This window comes from Hoplias malabaricus, chromosome X2, assembly GCF_029633855.1.
Source record: "Hoplias malabaricus isolate fHopMal1 chromosome X2, fHopMal1.hap1, whole genome shotgun sequence".
NCBI classification, from domain to species: domain Eukaryota; kingdom Metazoa; phylum Chordata; class Actinopteri; order Characiformes; family Erythrinidae; genus Hoplias; species Hoplias malabaricus.
The window spans coordinates 25,809,814-25,830,760 of record NC_089819.1 but is presented as its reverse complement, the minus strand read 5'-3'; the positions used below and the strand labels follow the sequence as shown (position 1 = coordinate 25,830,760).

The window sequence follows — 20,947 nt, the reverse complement described above, 5'->3', positions numbered from 1 at the left end:
AACAGAGGTTTAAAGATCAAATAAAAAACTAAAACCCGGCAAAGAATCTGAACCCGACGACGTCTTAAAGGAGACGCTAAAATGCACCAGTTCCCTATCTTTTAAGGAGGAGCGGTGTGTGTGAGTAAGAAGTGACTGTATCTTTTAACGTGGAGCGGTGCGTGTGAGTAAGAAGTGACTGTATCTTTTAAGGTGGAGCGGTGTGTGTGAGTAAGAAGAGACTGTATCTTTTAAGGTGGAGCGGTGTGTGTGAGTAAGAAGAGACTGTATCTTTTAAGGAGGAGCGGTGTGTGTGAGTAAGAAGAGACTGTATCTTTTAAGGTGGAGCGGTGTGAGTAAGAAGTGACTGTATCTTTTAAGGTGGAGCGGTGTGTGAGTAAGAAGCGACTGTATCTTTTAAGGTGGAGCGGTGTGTGTGAGTAAGAAGCGACTGTATCTTTTAAGGAGGAGCGGTGTGTGTGAGTAAGAAGAGACTGTATCTTTTAATGTGGAGCGGTGCGTGTGAGTAAGAAGCGACTGTATCTTTTAAGGTGGAGCGGTGTGTGTGAGTAAGAAGCGACTGTATCTTTTAAGGAGGAGCGGTGTGTGTGAGTAAGAAGAGACTGTATCTTTTAAGGAGGAGCGGTGTGTGTGAGTAAGAAGAGACTGTATCTTTTAAGGAGGAGCGGTGTGTGTGAGTAAGAAGAGACTGTATCTTTTAAGGAGGAGCGGTGTGTGTGAGTAAGAAGAGACTGTATCTTTTAAGGAGGAGCGGTGTGTGTGAGTAAGAAGAGACTGTATCTTTTAAGGAGGAGCGGTGTGTGTGAGTAAGAAGCGACTGTATCTTTTAAGGTGGAGCGGTGTGTGAGTAAGAAGTGACTGTATCTTTTAAGGAGGAGCGGTGTGTGTGAGTAAGAAGAGACTGTATCTTTTAAGGAGGAGCGGTGTGTGTGAGTAAGAAGAGACTGTATCTTTTAAGGTGGAGCGGTGTGTGTGAGTAAGAAGCGACTGTATCTTTTAAGGTGGAGCGGTGTGTGTGAGTAAGAAGCGACTGTATCTTTTAAGGAGGAGCGGTGTGTGTGAGTAAGAAGCGACTATCTTTTAATGTGGAGCAGTGTGTGTGAGTAAGAAGCGACTGTATCTTTTAAGGTGGAGCGGTGTGTGTGAGTAAGAAGCGACTGTATCTTTTAAGGTGGAGCGGTGTGTGTGAGTAAGAAGCGACTGTATCTTTAAATGTGGAGCAGTGTGTGTGAGGAAGAAGCGACTATCTTTTAAGGTGGAGCGGTGTGTGTGAGTAAGAAGCGACTGTATCTTTTAAGGTGGAGCGGTGTGTGTGAGTAAGAAGCGACTGTATCTTTTAATGTGGAGCAGTGTGTGTGAGTAAGAAGCGACTATCTTTTAAGGTGGAGCGGTGTGTGTGAGTAAGAAGCGACTGTATCTTTTAAGGTGGAGCGGTGTGTGTGAGTAAGAAGCGACTATCTTTTAATGTGGAGCGGTGTGTGTGAGTAAGAAGCGACTGTATCTTTTAATGTGGAGCGGTGTGTGTGAGTAAGAAGCGACTGTATCTTTTAATGTGGAGCGGTGTGTGTGAGTAAGAAGCGACTGTATCTTTTAAGGTGGAGCGGTGTGTGTGAGTAAGAAGTGACTGTATCTTTTAACGTGGAGCGGTGCGTGTGAGTAAGAAGTGACTGTATCTTTTAACGTGGAGCGGTGCGTGTGAGTAAGAAGTGACTGTATCTTTTAACGTGGAGCGGTGCGTGTGAGTAAGAAGCGACCATCTTTTAATGTGGAGCGGTGCGTGTGAGTAAGAAGCGACTGTATCTTTTAAGGTGGAGCGGTGTGTGTGAGTAAGAAGCGACTGTATCTTTTAAGGAGGAGCGGTGTGTGTGAGTAAGAAGAGACTGTATCTTTTAAGGAGGAGCGGTGTGTGTGAGTAAGAAGAGACTGTATCTTTTAAGGTGGAGCGGTGTGGGTGAGTAAGAAGCGACTGTATCTTTTAAGGTGGAGCGGTGTGTGAGTAAGAAGTGACTGTATCTTTTAAGGAGGAGCGGTGTGTGTGAGTAAGAAGAGACTGTATCTTTTAAGGAGGAGCGGTGTGTGTGAGTAAGAAGAGACTGTATCTTTTAAGGTGGAGCAGTGTGTGTGAGTAAGAAGCGACTGTATCTTTTAAGGAGGAGCGGTGTGTGTGAGTAAGAAGAGACTGTATCTTTTAAGGAGGAGCGGTGTGTGTGAGTAAGAAGCGACTATCTTTTAATGTGGAGCAGTGTGTGTGAGTAAGAAGCGACTGTATCTTTTAAGGTGGAGCGGTGTGTGTGAGTAAGAAGCGACTGTATCTTTTAAGGTGGAGCGGTGTGTGTGAGTAAGAAGCGACTGTATCTTTAAATGTGGAGCAGTGTGTGTGAGGAAGAAGCGACTATCTTTTAAGGTGGAGCGGTGTGTGTGAGTAAGAAGCGACTGTATCTTTTAAGGTGGAGCGGTGTGTGTGAGTAAGAAGCGACTGTATCTTTTAATGTGGAGCAGTGTGTGTGAGTAAGAAGCGACTATCTTTTAAGGTGGAGCGGTGTGTGTGAGTAAGAAGCGACTGTATCTTTTAAGGTGGAGCGGTGTGTGTGAGTAAGAAGCGACTATCTTTTAATGTGGAGCGGTGTGTGTGAGTAAGAAGCGACTGTATCTTTTAATGTGGAGCGGTGTGTGTGAGTAAGAAGCGACTATCTTTTAATGTGGAGCGGTGTGTGTGAGTAAGAAGCGACTGTATCTTTTAAGGTGGAGCGGTGTGTGTGAGTAAGAAGCGACTGTATCTTTTAATGTGGAGTGGTGTGTGTGAGTAAGAAGCGACTGTATCTTTTAATGTGGAGCGGTGTGTGTGAGAGAAGCGACTGTATCTTTTAAGGTGGAGCGGTGTGTGTGAGTAAGAAGCGACTGTATCTTTTAATGTGGAGCAGTGTGTGTAAGTAAGAAGCGACTATCTTTTAAGGTGGAGCAGTGTGTGTGAGTAAGAAGCGACTGAATCTTGTTGGTGTCTGAAGCGTAACTTTTCGTCTGTAAGTGTTTGTAACTCAAGTTGTTTAGTTTTGTAGTATTGTCGCTAATGCAGTTAGCGGTCTCCTGAGTTTGGAGACACTTCCACCTTAAGTGATCAGAAACAGCCAAAATAAGTCAGTGTGACCCCCCTATGGAGCAGGAATAGAGCAACATCCTCATCTCGGTTGGTGCTTTTCAGCGTTTGGAGTCTCTCCGTTGTCTAAAAACCTCCAGATGGCGTTTCTCTGCCGTGAGCAGAGAGAGAGAAAGCCTAGCACCGGACCCAGACACTGGGGCTTCGTAAACACATTAGAGCGGTTTCCAGAGCAAACCCACTGCAGAGCAGCACATGGAGAGGACACACACTCAGAGCTTTATACACAGGGTTTTTAGATTAAAATCGTGAGCTACGCCTTTAAGCCCAACACTATTTAACATCATTAAAAACAAATTGGCCACAGTTCTGTAGCGTTCTGCAGCACCTCGTCTCTCTACACCACTCGGAGAACCTGCACCTGCTGGAGCAGCGCTGACAAACAAATGTCTCTCTCTCTCTCTCTGTTCTCCCAGTCCCTCTCTTTCCCTCTCTCTGACTGGAGGAGCATTAAACGAGTGCAGAGGAGAAAGCCTTTGATTTTCTTCCCTTTAATAATCACCCAGAGAGATTTCCTTCCTTTTATTCTTATAAACCCTTTGAACTAAATACTCATTCCCTTTTTTCTCTCCCTCCTCCCATACCTCTCTACCCCCTAATGTCTCTACTCTTGTCTTATTCTTTTTCTTTTTATGTTTCCATTCATTTTTGCTTCTTTCCTGATTCCTGTTCATTTTCTCATTTTTTGTCTTAAGCCTCCCCCCCCTTGCCTTCTCTTCCTTTTCTCTCTTTCCCTCTCCCCACTCTCTCTTTCTCTAAGGCCCCATTGGGTCTCTTATTTACGCCCTCGCTCAGTAACTGGGTGATCAAGTGTTGTGGAGTATAATAATGCTCTCTCTCTCTTATTGAAGAGAGGTTCCTCCAGGGCGTTCAAACATCACAGAAGGAGCTTCCCAGTGTCCATGACAACCAGCGCAGTGGGGGGTGGGTGGATGGAAGGGGCTACAACCATGATTTCATACTTTGGGGTGAAGTGTGTGTGTGTGTGTGTGTGTGTGTGTGGAGCCCTGCCTGCTGAGAGAAAACCTTTGACACAGAGCAAAGAAAAACCCACTGAGATAATATCAGCACAAACACAGATGAAAGCAGACCCCCAGAGCTCGGGCCCCAGCTTTAAAATGCTCTCACACTTCATAACCGCTCTACTCCAAACCGCCCTAGCAACTTCACATTCCACCTTAAACAGTACGCCTCAAAACACATGCAACAGATCCCCCTTAAATAGTGTGGCTACAGACATCTCTACGTTCCACCTTAAATAAAAACACACAGCTGCGTCTCAGTGCACTGTCTGTCCTCCTCCTCAATCCATGGCTGAGGGGCCCTTGAGCAAGGCACCAAACCCACAACTGCTCCCTGGCGCCGGGAATGTCTCCCCCTGCTCTGGGTGTGTGTTCACAGCCCCTTGTGCACTTGTGTGGGTGTGGGAGTGTGTGTGTGTGTGTTCACTGCCACAGATGGGGTAAATGCAGTGGTGGCTAGTAACAATGAAAATATAATGCGTTACTCTAAGGACTTTTTTCATGTATCTGTACTTTACTGAAGAATTGTCGCACAAAAATGGACATACTTCAGTAAAGTAAGGGTAGAGAAGGGTAGAAAACCACCCCTTTCCTACCCCTCTACAATTTCAGCACAGTGCTGTAAAAGGTAATTGCACCAGGTGCAGGGAAAACACAATGAGTGAAAAACTATGATATACACAAGAGTCCTACACCATTGTGAAAGTTTATACTGCAACTCTGCACTTACACCTCTAAACCACTAGGGGTTGAGGTTCAAATATCTTCTTTAACCCTATGTAGTACATAGTGTAGTGGGGTTAACTACGAATCTCTAAGGTGCACTATTAAGGGAGTGTAGTGTAGAGAAATTAATATTCTTGGGCTTTTTAACCATGTTCTCACCCAGACACATACACTCCTCACCCAGACACACACACACACACACACACTCCTCTCCCAGACACACACACACACACACCTCACACAGTAACACACCCACGCACCTCACCCAGTAACACTCACACACACCTCACCCAGTAACACACACACACACTCCTCTCCCAGACACACACACACACACCTCACACAGTAACACACCCACACACCTCACCCAGTAACACTCACACACACCTCACCCAGTAACACTCACACACACCTCACCCAGTAACACTCATACACACACACCTCACACACTCCTTATCCAGACACACACACACACACCTCACACAGTAACACACCCACGCACCTCACCCAGTAACACTCACACACACCTCACCCAGTAACACACATACACACACACCTCACACAGTAACACACACTTCACCCAGTAACACTCACACACACAACTCACCAAGTAACATACACCTCACCCAGTAACACTCATACACACACCTCACCCAGTAACACTCCCACAAACACACCTCACCCAGTAACACTCACACACACACACCTCACCCAGTAACACTCGAACACACCTCACCCAGTAACACCCGCACACACCTCACCCAGTAACACTCACACCTCACCCAGTAACACTCTCACACACACACCTCACCCAGTAACACTCTCACACACACACCTCACCCAGTAACATTCACACACACACCTCACCCAGTAACACTCACACCTCACCCAGTAACACTCACACACACACCTCACCCAGTAACACTCATACACACACCTCACCCAGTAACGCTCACACACACACACACCTCACCTAGTAACGCTCATACACACACCTCACTCAGTAACACCCATACACACACCTCACCCAGACACACACACACACACCTCACCCAGTAACACACACACACACTCCTCTCCCAGACACACACACACACTCCTTATCCAAACACACACACACCTCACACAGTAACACACACGCACCTCACCCAGTAACACTCACACACACTCCTCACCCAGACACATACACTCCTCACCCAGACACACACACACACACCTCACCCAGTAACACACACACTCCTCTCCCAGACACACACACACACTCACACACACCTCACACAGTAACACACCCACGCACCTCACCCAGTAACACACACATACACTCCTCACCCAGACACACACACACACACACACACACACTCACACACACCTCACACAGTAACACACCCACGCACCTCACCCAGTAACACTTACACACACCTCACCCAGTAACACTCATACACACACACCTCACCAAGTAACACACATACACACACACACACCTCACATAGTAACACACACCTCACCCAGTAACACTCTCACACACACACACCTCACCAAGTAACATACACCTCACCCAGTAACACTCATACACACACCTCACCCAGTAACATTCATACACAAACCTCACCCAGACACACACACACACACCTCACCCAGTAACACACACACACACTCCTCTCCCAGACACACACACACACTCCTTATCCAAACACACACACACCTCACACAGTAACACACACGCACCTCACCCAGTAACACTCACACACACTCCTCACCCAGACACATACACTCCTCACCCAGACACACACACACACACCTCACCCAGTAACACACACACTCCTCTCCCAGACACACACACACACTCACACACACCTCACACAGTAACACACCCACGCACCTCACCCAGTAACACACACATACACTCCTCACCCAGACACACACACACACACACACACACACACTCACACACACCTCACACAGTAACACACCCACGCACCTCACCCAGTAACACTTACACACACCTCACCCAGTAACACTCATACACACACACCTCACCAAGTAACACACATACACACACACACACCTCACATAGTAACACACACCTCACCCAGTAACACTCTCACACACACACACCTCACCAAGTAACATACACCTCACCCAGTAACACTCATACACACACCTCACCCAGTAACATTCATACACAAACCTCACCCAGTAACACTCATACACACACCTCACTCAGTAACACCCATACACACACCTCACCCAGTAACACTCACACACACACCTCACCCAGTAACACTCACACACACACACCTCACCCAGTAACACTCGCACACACCTCACCCAGTAACACTCGCACACACCTCACCCAGTAACACCCCCACACACCTCACCCAGTAACACTCGCACACACCTCACCCAGTAACACTCGCACACACACCTCACCCAGTAACACTCGCACACACACCTCACCCAGTAACACACGCGCACACACCTCACCCAGTAACACTCGCACAAACACCTCACCCAGTAACACTCGCACACACTCCTCATCCAGTAACACTCACACACTCCTCATCCAGTAACACACACACACTCCTCACCCAGACACATACACTCCTCACCCAGACACACACACACACACACACCACCCAGTAACACACACACACACTCCTCTCCCAGACACACACACACACACACTCCTTATCCAGACACACACACACACACCTCACACAGTAACACACCCACGCACCTCACCCAGTAACACTCACACACACACCTCACCCAGTAACACTCACACACACTCCTCACCCAGACACACACACACACACCTCACCCAGTAACACACACACACACCTCACCCAGTAACACACACACACACACTCCTCTCCCAGACACACACACACCTCACACAGTAACACACCCATGCACCCCACCCAGTAACACTCGCACACACCTCACCCAGTAACACTCGCACACACCTTACCCAGTAACACTCGCACACACCTCACCCAGTAACACTCACACCTCACCCAGTAACACTCACACCTCACTCAGTAACACCCATACACACACCTCACCCAGTAACACTCTCACACACACACCTCACCCAGTAACACTCACACCTCACCCAGTAACACTCACACCTCACTCAGTAACACCCATACACACACCTCACCCAGTAACACTCTCACACACACACCTCACCCAGTAACACTCACACCTCACCCAGTAACACTCACACCTCACTCAGTAACACCCATACACACACCTCACCCAGTAACACTCTCACACACACACCTCACCCAGTAACACTCACACCTCACCCAGTAACACTCTCACACACACACCTCACCCAGTAACACTCTCACACACACACCTCACCCAGTAACACTCACACCTCACCCAGTAACACTCACACACACACCTCACCCAGTAACACTCACACACACCTCACCCAGTAACACTCGCACACACCTCACCCAGTAACACCCGCACACACCTCACCCAGTAACACTCACACAAACACCTCACCCAGTAACACTCACACCTCACTCAGTAACACCCATACACACACCTCACCCAGTAACACTCTCACACACACACCTCACCCAGTAACACTCACACACACACCTCACCCAGTAACACTCACACACACACCTCACCCAGTAACACTCACACACACACCTCACCCAGTAACACTCCTACACATCCCTAACCCTGTAACACTCGCACACACCTCACCCAGTAACGCTCACACACACACCTCACCTAGTAACGCTCATACACACACCTCACTCAGTAACACCCATACACACACCTCACCCAGACACACACACCTCACCCAGTAACACACACACACACTCCTCTCCCAGACACACACACACTCCTCTCCCAGACACACACACACACACTCCTTATCCAGACACACACACCTCACACAGTAACACACCCACGCACCTCACCCAGTAACACTCACACACACCTCACCCAGTAACACTCACACACACTCCTCACCCAGACACATACACTCCTCACCCAGACACATACACTCCTCACCCAGACACACACACTCCTCACCCAGACACACACACACACCTCACCCAGTAACACACACACACACACACACCTCACCCAGTAACACACACACTCCTCTCCCAGACACACACACACACACACACACACTCACACAGTAACACACCCACGCACCTCACCCAGTAACACTCACACACACCTCACTCAGTAACACTCATACACACACACCTCACCAAGTAACACACATACACACACCTCACACAGTAACACACACATCACCCAGTAACACTCACACACACACACTACTCACCAAGTAACATACACCTCACCCAGTAACACTCATACACACACCTCACCCAGTAACATTCATACACAAACCTCACCCAGTAAAACTCATACACACACCTCACTCAGTAACACCCATACACACACCTCACCCAGTAACACTCACACACACACCTCACCCAGTAACACTCACGCACACACCTCACCCAGTAACACTCGCACACACCTCACCCAGTAACACCCACACACACCTCACCCAGTAACACTCGCACAAACACCTCACCCAGTAACACTCGCACAAACACCTCACCCAGTAACACTCACACCTCACCCAGTAACACTCGCACACACCTCACCCAGTAACACTCGCACACACCTTACCCAGTAACACTCATACACACACCTAACCCTGTAACACTCGCACACACCTCACCCAGTAACACTCATACACACACCTCACCCAGTAACGCTCACACACACACCTCACCTAGTAACGCTCATACACACACCTCACTCAGTAACACTCGCACAAACACCTCACCCAGTAACACTCATACACACACCTCACCCAGTAACGCTCACACACACACCTCACCTAGTAACGCTCATACACACACCTCACTCAGTAACACTCGCACAAACACCTCACCCAGTAACACTCGCACAAACACACCTCACCCAGTAACACTCACACAAACACACCTCACCCAGTAACACTCACACACACACACCTCACCCAGTAACACTCGCACACACCTCACCCAGTAACACTCATACACACACCTCACCCAGTAACACTCGCACACACCTCACCCAGTAACACTCGCACACACACCTCACCCAGTAACACTCGCACACACCTCACCCAGTAACACTCATACACACACCTAACCCAGTAACACTCATACACACACCTAACCCAGTAACACTCAAACACACACCTAACCCAGTAAAACTCATACACACACCTAAACCTGTAACACTCGCACACACCTCACCCAGTAACACTCGCACACACCTCACCCAGTAACACTCGCACACACCTCACCCAGTAACACTCATACACACACCTAACCCAGTAACACTCATACACACACACCTCACCCAGTAACACACACACACACAAACACCTCACCCACCATACCATCAAGATGTGCACACCATTGTTTTTCTTGTGAAATTCCCAATACGTTTGATGTGTCACATGACCCTTTTCCCATTGAAAAAACAAAAGTTGGATCCAAAATGGTCGACTTCAAAATGGCTGCCATGGTCATCACCCATCTTGAAGTTTCCCCCCTCCCATATACTAATGTGCCACAAACAGGAATTTAATATCACCAACCATTCCCATTTTATTAAGGTGTATCCATATAAATGGCCCACCCTGTATATAAATATTTATATTGATATATAAATACTGATATTATTATTAATACAGATATGAATTCAGAGACAGTGCAGCTATTGATACTGATTCAGGTGATGAACCATTTTGACTGATTCACTTCTGGAATGGTGGTGTTGCAGTTAGAAGCGGTGGAGGTTTGAAAGTGAGCTTGAGGCCAGAGGGACGCTGGTTCAATTTCCAGAACAGGCAGGAGTCACTAACCCCAAACTGCCCCTGCTGCTGAAGGGGGTGCAGCCCCATGCTACGGTTTAGTGTGTGTGTTCGTTTCCCTTAGTGTGTGTGAGTAATAGTGTGTGTGTGTGTTTACTTGGAGAATAAATTCAGAGAATCAGTTTCTTTAGGGGATCAATAACGTGACTGTTGTAATGATCTGAAAGCGAAGTTGATTGGAGTGAAATGTTGAATATTTTAAAGTGCAGTGGGTTGTCACTCGGACCCTCTGTTACTAACCAGCACTGGTGTTAGCGCTCTGAAGGCTAGCACCAGGCTGCATCAACCCTTAGCCACGTTAGCTTCAGAGCTACAGTAAAAGCTAAATCAGTAAAGCATTGGCCCTTGAGCATGACTCAACGGGGGTCTTACCTTCCCCAGAACAGTGAGACAGCTGGGGTCCAGCTCCGGCTGCTCCAGCTTCACCACACCGACCCAGCCGTACTCGTACAGGTCCTCATCATCGTTATTATTACACAGACCCAGAGGATGCATCTGCAGACAGACACGCAGACATACCTCTTAACATCTCACACTTTACAGGGAAACAGCACAACACAACCCCCCCACACACACCTTGGAAAGGCTAGCCCAACGCTTTAGCGACAGCAGAAACACTCAGAGCCTGTGGCAAGGAATTCAGTCCATTACGGATTACAAACCCCTGCCACAGACCTGTGACAGCACCTCCTCTCTGCTGAACGACCTGAATGGGTTCTTCGCTCGGTTTGAGGCACTAAACCACACCCCAGCACATAAATCCTCAGACAAGGTGAAGAGTGTATTCAGCAGGATTAACGCTCGGAAAGCTCCTGGACCTAACAACATACCTGGCCGTGTGCTGAAGGACTGTGCTGGCGAACTTGCAGAGGTGTATTCTGATATCTTCAACACCTCAGTGAGTCAGGCTGTGGTCCCTGTATGCTTCAAAGCCACCACTATAATCCCTGTTCCAAAAAGTCATCACTCTCCTGTTTCAACGACTACCGCCTGGTTGCACTTACCTCCATCCTCATGAAGTGCTTCAATCGGCTAGTCATGCAACACATCAGGTCTTCCCTCCCCCCCTCCTTGGACCCATACCAGTTTGCATACTGATCAAATCGTTCGACTGATGATGCTGTCTCCACTGCTCTCCATTCAGCCCTTACTCATCTGGACAAGAAAAACACCTATGTCAGAATGCTTTTTATTGATTTCAGTTGTGTTCAACACAATCATGCCCCAACAACTCATTCAGAAACTGGACAGTCTGGGACTGAACACATCACTGTGCAACTAGCTGCTTGACTTCCTGGCTGGAAGACCACAGGCAGTACGGGTTGGCAGTAACTCGCCTAGCACCATCACTCTGAACACGGGGGCTCCCCAAGGATGTGTGCTGAGCCCTTTTCTGTTTACTCTGCTAACCCACGACTGCTCTCCATCACACACCTCCAACCTCTTCATCAAGTGTGCGGATAACACAACTGTGGTAGGCCTCATCAGCAACAACGATGAGTCCCACTACAGCAGCGAGGTGAGCTGGCTGGCCGCTTGGTGCAAACACAACAATCTCTCTCTGAACACTGAGAAGATCAAGGAGATTGTTGTGGACTTCAGGAGAACTCGCACACAACATGCCCCTCTATCCATCAACGGGGCTGCTGTGGAGAGGGTGAGCAGCACCAAGTTCCTGGGTGTGCACGTCACAGAGGACCTCTCCTGGTCCCATCAACACAGCATCACTGGCCAAGAAGGCTCACCAACGGCTCTACTTTCTCCGCAAGCTAAGAAGAGCAAGAGCTCCCACCCCCATCATGATCACCTTCTACAAGGGAGCCATGGAGAGTATCCTGACTAGCTGTTTCACTGCGTGGTACGGGGCCCCACAGCATCCTGCCGTAGAACCCTCCAGCGTATTGTGAGACATTTTACAGGGAAACAACAAAACACAACACACCGACACACACACCCCTTAACATCTCACACTTTATAGGGAAACAACACAACACAACACAACACAACAACAACACACACACACACACACACTCCTTAACATCTCACACTTTATAGGGAAACAACAAAACACAACACACACACACACACCCCTTAACCTCTCACAATTTACAGGGAAAAAACACAACACAATGACACACACTCACACCTTGACATCTCACATTTTACAGAGAAACAGTAAAACAACACACCGACACACACACACACAATTTAACATCTCACACTGGTGTTAAAATTGTGTGTGTGCGTGTTACTGCGTGAAGTGTGTGTGTGAGAGACAGGCTGTAACAAATTGGGTGCTTGTTCATTTTGGGGTGTTTCTGATTTTCTTGTTGCTGACTTTGTAAGATCTCCTTCCTGTGTAAAGTTGGATAATTGCCTTAGGAAGGATCTAGTTTTAATTGCTGAGACTTATCAGGTGTCTGTTCCTCATCATGGTAAGAGAGATTAGATTAAAACTGCTTTACTTCATCAGTTGGTTGCTTTTAGGGTGTTGCCAGATGGAGAGGAGGCAGTCAGTTCGGAGGTTGCGGAGGGTGCAGGTGCTTTCTCACTGGTTGTGGAGGAGTCTACTATCAGTTCTGCACTACCCAGCATAGGATCCAAACTTCCTGATCCTCTGATAGCAGTGCGCCTTAAGGAGTTGGATTTGGAGACACGGTGGCAGGAGCCTGAGATACAGTTACTTAAGGTGAGGGCTCTGAAGATTGAAGCTGAGAAGTCTCTGAGGTTATACCCACTGCAGACTGAGCCTTCAGGTGCAGGCACTGCAGTAGGTGACCCTTTGTCACTACAGCTGGGTGCTTCTTCGGTGTCTGCTGAAAGGAGAGCTTCTGGCCCTGTTTCCATATCTTCTGGCCCTATTTCTACTCCTTCTGGCTCTGCTTCCTCACCTTCTACTCTGTTTATTCCTTTGCCCGCTGCTGCTAATTCTTCTGTGACTTCACCAGAACCGGTTGCTGCATTTGATGTGAGTAAGCGTATTAAGTTAGTACCTCAATTTAGAGAATCAGATGTGAATTCTTATTTTTCTGCTTTTGAATGCATTGCCCCTGTTTTGCATTGGTCTAAGGAAGTCTGGCCACTGTTGTTGCAATGCAAGCTCAAGAGGTATGTGCAGCGTTAACTTTAGGTCAGAGCTTGGATTGATGATGTCTGGATGAAGGGTATAAGACTTTCTTATTGGTGGGATTCTATCGTAGAGCAGGACCTTGATTTGCAACCTGTTAAAACATTACGAGATACTGGGGCTGCTTGCCATTCTCAGGAAAGCCGTTTTGTGAGTCTTCTTTTTTAGTACGGGGCATTGAAATGGGTCATCTTTCAAGCTCCCTTGCACGCAATTTATTTGAAGTCTAGTTTAGTTGCAGGTCTTGTAAAGATCGCTGTGCGAGCTGAGTTGCCAGTTGCAGGTGTCGCCCTCATCCTTGGGATTGATTTGGATGGAGGAAAAGCGTTTCCTTTACCAGAAGTGAGTGTGATGCCTGAAACGGGTTGCACAGACCCCGAGTTGTGCCCTGTCTGTGTGGTAACACGGGCTCAAGCTCGTAAAAATCCAGAGGGTTAGCCCCTTTTAGGGACATTTATGGCACCTTAAGGTCCATCAGCTGTGAGGGAGACAAACACAAGTTGTAACTCAAGTATTTGGAAAAGTGAGTAAGATGGGGTTAAAAATCAGCAGGGTGATGCATCTTTAGCCTTGTGTTTTGCTAAAAGTATTTCAGAGGGGATATAAATAAATCGGCTGTTGCCTACTCTGTGAGTGATGGAGTTCTAAAGGGAAAGTGGGCACCTAGAGGAACCTCTGATTTGGGTTGGAACACCATTCATCAGATCATTATTCCAGAGGCTTACATAAGTCCTGTTTTGAGCCTGGCACATAAAAATACATTTTCTGGGCATTTGGGGGTTACTAAGAAACTACAAACGTATTTTGAGACATTTCTTCTGGCCGAGACTCAAGAGTGATGTTGTTACGTTTGCCAACATGTAGGTAAACCCAGTCAATTAATCCCACCAGCTCCCCTTCATCCAATACCAGCAAATTGGGGCAAACCTTTTGAGAAAATCAAATCTGGATTGTGTGGATCTATTGCCAAGAACAAAAGCAGGACACAAATATCTGTTAACAATAATGTGTTCTGCTACTCGTTATTCTGAGGCCATTCCATTACGCACCATAAACTCTAAGGCAGTGGTTAAAGCTTTGGTGAAACTTCTGCTCTACATTTGGTTTATTCAAATAGATGAGGGTTCCATTTTCATCTCTAAGATCTTTTCACAAATGCTTAATGAGATGGCAACTAAACGTCAAGAAGCTAGCAAGAAGCTAAAAACTCATTAGTTTAGTTTATCTTTTGGTAGTTAATGCTCCCCCATAGATAAAGGCGGTAGATCCAGGGCTTCCATGGACACAGGGAATTATAGTAAACTGAGACGCTGGTGTCGTCCACTGCTTCACGCGATCACTCAGGTTTGTTGACGGCGGAGCGGAGGGATGCCAGTGTTTCAGGAAGCTCCTGTGTCTGTGTGTCCTTCTGGTTCCACTCCTTTTAGTTAAAGCTGTCATAGTCAGATCTGCCGGAGTCATTAGTCACACTCTGGAAATGTTCACATACTCTGCTCTACATTCACCCAAACAGATCACTACTAACTCCATCCCTCTACATTTACCAACATCAGCTGTAAAATGCGCTATACAAATAAACTTGATTTGATTTGTTGTATTGTACCGTTCCATTATGTATTGTACTGTTATGTATCGTACCATTATACAGCACAGTCCAACACACAAACACACCACCATTCACTCACCAATACACACACACACATAGAACCCACCATCAAGACACAGAACACAAAACTAAACCCGCTGCTGGACACACTAATCAACAGCTGACCACCCAGAACTGAAGAATTAACAGCAGAGACCTGTCTGTGAGGAGTGTGGTGTGTTCTCCCTGTGTCTGTGTGGGTTTCCTCCTGGTGACTGTCTGTGAGGAATGTGGTGTGTTCTCCCTGTGTCCGCGTGGGTTTCCTCCGGGTGACTGTCTATGAGGAGTGTGGTGTGTTCTCCCTGTGTCTGTGTGGGTTTCCTCCTGGTGACTGTCTGTGAGGAATGTGGTGTGTTCTCCCTGTGTCCGCGTGGGTTTCCTCCGGGTGACTGTCTATGAGGAGTGTGGTGTGTTCTCCCTGTGTCTGCGTGGGTTTCCTCCGGGTGACTGTCTGTGAGGAGTGTGGTGTGTTCTCCCTGTGTCTGCGTGGGTTTCCTCCGGGTGACTGTCTGTGAGGAGTGTGGTTTGTTCCCACTGTGTCCGCGTGGGTTTCCTCCGGGTGACTGTCTGTGAGGAGTGTGGTGTGTTCTCCCTGTGTCTGCGTGGGTTTCCTCCGGGTGACTGTCTGTGAGGAGTGTGGTGTGTTCTCCCTGTGTCTGCGTGGGTTAACTCTGGGTGACTGTCTGTGAGGAGTGTGGTGTGTTCTCTCTGTGTCTGCGTGGGTTTCCTCCGGGTGACTCTCTGTGAGGAGTGTGGTGTGTTCTCTCTGTGTCTGCGTGGGTTTCCTCCGGGTGTTCCGGTTTCCTCCCATGCTCCAAAAACACACGTTGGTAGGTGGATTGGAGACTCAAAAGTGTCCGCAGGTTTGAGTGAATGTGTGAGTGTGTGTAGTCCTGTGAAGGACTGGTGCCCCCTCCAGGGTGTGTTACTGGCGCCCCATACAGGGTGTGTTACCGCCTTGTGCCAAAGTGATTCCAGGTAGACTCCAGACCCACCGTTGCCCTAAACTGGATAAGGGCTACAGACAATGAATAAATGAACCTGAGTTACAAACCTCTCGCCCTGACCCGTGTTTCTTCCTGATGCTTAGATACAACAATTACCCTGCCCCTAGATCCCTAAACACCCCCCAGCCCCGGCCAAACATGCTTCCCCTCAATTCCCCCCCCAAATCTAACCCAGTACTCATCAACCCTCCCCACCACAAAATGAGTGGAGGATTTCCTGGAATAACAAACAGTTCTGCCAGGAGATGGGGGTGGTGGAGTATCTGATCAAAGGGAATGGGAAAGGGAGACCCCCTCCCCCTCCACACACACACACACACCCACACCCCTGAGGCCTTGGACACTTACGGTGCTTTGACCTTGCAGCTCTTGGAGCTTTTCAAACATTGCTCAGAGTCTTTCACACCAGGCCAAGAGCTCTGCGCTCCACTGGGCTTAACCCAACACCGCTACACTATGCTACACACCAGCTGCACACAGGTTTTATAAAGCCCCACCCTCACTGACACCCCCACCAATTATAACCCCCAGGAAACCTAATCAGCACACCCCCAAAACTAAAACAACCCCCCCCCCCACCCAAAAAAAAAAAAAAAACCTCTACATGTCCCTCACCCTTTAACTAACACACACAGCCCTCGAAACCCCCACCCACCATACCCCAAAAAATGGGAGGAGAGGGAGGGGCAAGAGAGGAGGAAAAAGAAGAAAAAGGAGGAGTTTGCCCTGTGCCTTCTCATTTCCCAAGTGCTGGAAATAACTTCAAAAGGAACAACTGCTAAGAGAGAGAGAGAGAATTGTAGAGTGACAGAGAAAAAAACTCTAGACAGAGAGAGAGAGAGAGAAATGTAGAGAGAGATAGAGTTACAGTGCGGCAGCTGGGGGAGCTGCAGGTGGGGCCAGTCCTGACTGTAATTTTATCTCAGAATAGGAGCTATCTCTTTCTCACAGAGACAACTTCCTGTCCTTTTTCCTCGAGACAAAACCCATTGAGGCACAGGTGCAGAACCCTCAGCGAAGGCCCCGAACCCAAACCCCACGGCGGCCCGGACCTCAGCCAAGGCCCCGAACCCAAACCCCACGGCGGCCCGGACCTCAGCCAAGGCCCCGAACCCAAACCCCACGGCGGCCCGGACCTCAGCCAAGGCCCCGAACCCAAACCCCACGGCGGCCCGGACCTCAGCCAAGGCCCCGAACCCAAACCCCACGGCGGCCCGGACCTCAGCCAAGGCCCCGAACCCAAATCCCACGGCGGCCCGGACCTCAGCCAATGCTCCGAACCCAAACCCCACGGCGGCCCGGACCTCAGCCAATGCCCCGAACCCAAACCCCACGGCGGCCTGGACCTCAGCCAAGGCCCCGAACCCAAACCCCACGGCGGCCCGGAACCTCAGCCAAGGCCCTGAACCCAAACCCCACGGCGGCCCGGACCTCAGCCAATGCCCCAAACCCAAACCCCACGGCGGCCCGGACCTCAGCCAATGCCCCAAACCCAAACCCCACGGCGGCCCGGACCTCAGCCAAGGCCCCGAACCCAAAACCCATGCCGGCTCGGACCTCAGCCAATGCCCCAAACCCAAACCCCACGGCGGCCCAGACCTCAGCCAAGGCCCCGAACCCAAAACCCACGCCGGCTCGGACCTCAGCCAATGCCCCGAACCCAAATCCCACGGTGGCCCGGACCTCAGCCAAGGCCCCGAACCCAAACCCCACGGCGGCCCGGACCTCAGTGGAAGCAGTGCAGTGACACCTCAAAGAGCTGAACCACACCAGAAGTGTAGGGGCAGTGGGGGGAGGAAATGAAGGAACAGAGAGAAGCGTCAGCTCGGTAACTCAGAGACCCCCGTCAGCACCATTCACATAAACTGGGCCACATGTTGTTTCCCGGGAAACGGCATAAACATACAGTCCGACATTTAATATCCCAGAAATATTCAAACACGTGGCGCGAGTAAACACCACCCCACTCACACCATCAGCAGCTCCACAGAGGTTACCTTTCACACTCTCCCTCCCACAAACTACAGAACCAGAGTCCAGAACCAGCCAATACACTGCACAGAACTGGGAGAGCTGCAGATCTAAGTTAAGAGAACGGCAGGAACAAGAAAACATTCCAGAAAAAAAAAACACTTTTATCTAAACATCAATATTTTATCTACAACATCAGAGACATCAGAACTGAAGGCACCAGGAGAAAGGTCATTAATTCCATCAAACTACAGTTCTGTAAATAAAACACTTCCTGAAACACCCCTCGCGGCCGAACTAAAGACCCACACTTGGTTTAACGGGAGGTGATTTACTCAGGAAGTCTGTGTCTGGGACCTTCTCTGCTTCAAGAAGCATCTAAATGTGAACCGAGCTCAGATCAAATTCTTCAACACCAGGCCCAGAGAAGCCTTTGAAGTTCCTCCTACGCTTTGAAGGCTGCGGCAAGTCAAGCTCTTGGAAAAGCTTCAGAGCCGAGGAATGCAGAGCAAGCCGCTGCCCGGCCAAAAGGAATGCGATTAACACCAGGCTCCGCTCCCTGGAATCACAAACATCCACAGCAAACACCAACAGCCCCCTCCACACAAACACACACAGGGAACGGGAGTCACTCTGGAACCAAAGTTTCAGCTGTTCCACAAACATCTGGAAAAACTAATTTCAATTCCCTAAGAATTGTCTTTAATGACAATTAGAAACAATTAACATTAAAAAGGGCAGAATATTAATGATTTCACTTTAAATTTATTTAATGATTTCCAAGTGTTCACTGAGTACAGTGCTACGCACTTCCCCCAAGAGACACACCTCCCCAACACACACACACACCTCCCCAACACACACACACACACACCTCCTCCAACACACACACACCTCCTCCAACGCACATACACACACACACCTCCTCCAACACACAAACACATCTCCCCCAAAACACACCCCTCCTCCAACACACACACACCCCTCCCCCAAAATAAACAAACACAAACCTCCCCTTAGACACACACATCTCCCACAATGCAGACACTCACAAATGCAGACACACACACACTCTTCCCACAACACCTCGCCTGAACCCATACACAGACCCACACTCACACTCAGAGCAGTAGGTGACAGGTTTAATGTTAAATAGATGAAGATTTACTGATCCCTGTTTGCGGGGAAAGAAGGTCATTTCATAAAGTGCAGTAAAAATGGTTCATTCTCCTGAATCTCGACTGTACTCTGTAAATATAAACACAGTTAGAGTCTGACGCCTGCAGTTCGCTCCAGAAAGGTGGAGACAGAGGTGAGTTTGAGCCCCATACCCTTTCCTTTACTGACGTTGTGGGAGCGTTTGGGAACTGAGGAGACTCAGCACTGCAGGTTTTTGAGTGGAATTTCTTTAAAAGTTAAACTTAAAAGTTTCAGAAACCTCTTTAAAATCCTAGGAGGATTTATTTTATTTTTTGTATGGATTAGGGGTGGGCGATATGGCCCTAAAATAATATCACAATATTAACGATAACAATATTTTAGGCAATATGAAAAAACACAATATTATAACAAAATAAATATTATATTAGTATTGATTATATTAAATTAATAACATATTTAATTTCTTATTTAAATTCTATTTTAGTATACATCTAACAAGTTCAAACATTCAGAAAAAAACAACAAATAAATGTGTAAACACTTGCTTATTTTGTAAACAAACGTAAATTATGAAGATTCTGACATCCTATAAAAATATTTAGAATATTAATATTTTATATATTAATATGTATGCCGCGTTATGCAATAGAGATGGAAGTAACGATCGGCTATGTATCGGCATCGGCCGATTTTTAATCAAAATATGAGATCAGCAATCGGCCGATATTTCTCAAATTTAGCCAATCCCGAGATAGCGTTTCATCCAGGAGGAGCCTCCTTAAAACCCCATCAGCCAAGACCCTGCAATTCCTATCTGAACTGTTAGAAAACATGTCGTCAGTCTGGCAGTTATTTTCCTTATGTGACACAGACTCATCCAGTGCGTTTTGTAAAATCAATGTGTCTCCTGGGGGAACCAAAGCAAAGTCATTTAACACTACTAATCTGATACGGCACTTAAGAGTACACCACGCGGTACAACAGCAGAGCTAGCATTGGCAGCTAGCACAAAACAAATAACCCAGAAAACCGTGCAGACCACATTTAACCGGTACAAAAAGTACAGCAGCAACAGCCAAAAGGCTAAAGTAATCACAGCCAAAGTGATGGAATTTGTAGCGCTAGATAACCAGCCCTTTTCGGTTGTAGAAGACAAGGGATTCTGCCACTTAATATCCCACGCTATGCCATTCCAAGTAGGAAATACT

At 48.0% G+C, this 20,947-nt stretch overlaps 1 protein-coding gene across 2 annotated transcripts in view; it reads right to left on the bottom strand.

Moving 5' to 3' along the window:
• LOC136677516 (E3 ubiquitin-protein ligase znrf3-like) overlaps window positions 1-20,947 on the bottom strand; it is a 99,602-nt gene that overhangs the window by 10,078 nt on the left and 68,577 nt on the right. The window contains exon 2 of one of the 2 annotated variants that reach the window (XM_066655084.1): window positions 11,201-11,323. The exons of the other annotated variant lie outside the window; for it this stretch is intronic. Coding sequence (XP_066511181.1) covers window positions 11,201-11,323 — 123 coding nt within the window. The remainder of the gene's footprint in view (window positions 1-11,200; window positions 11,324-20,947) is intronic. 2 annotated transcript variants of the gene reach the window in all.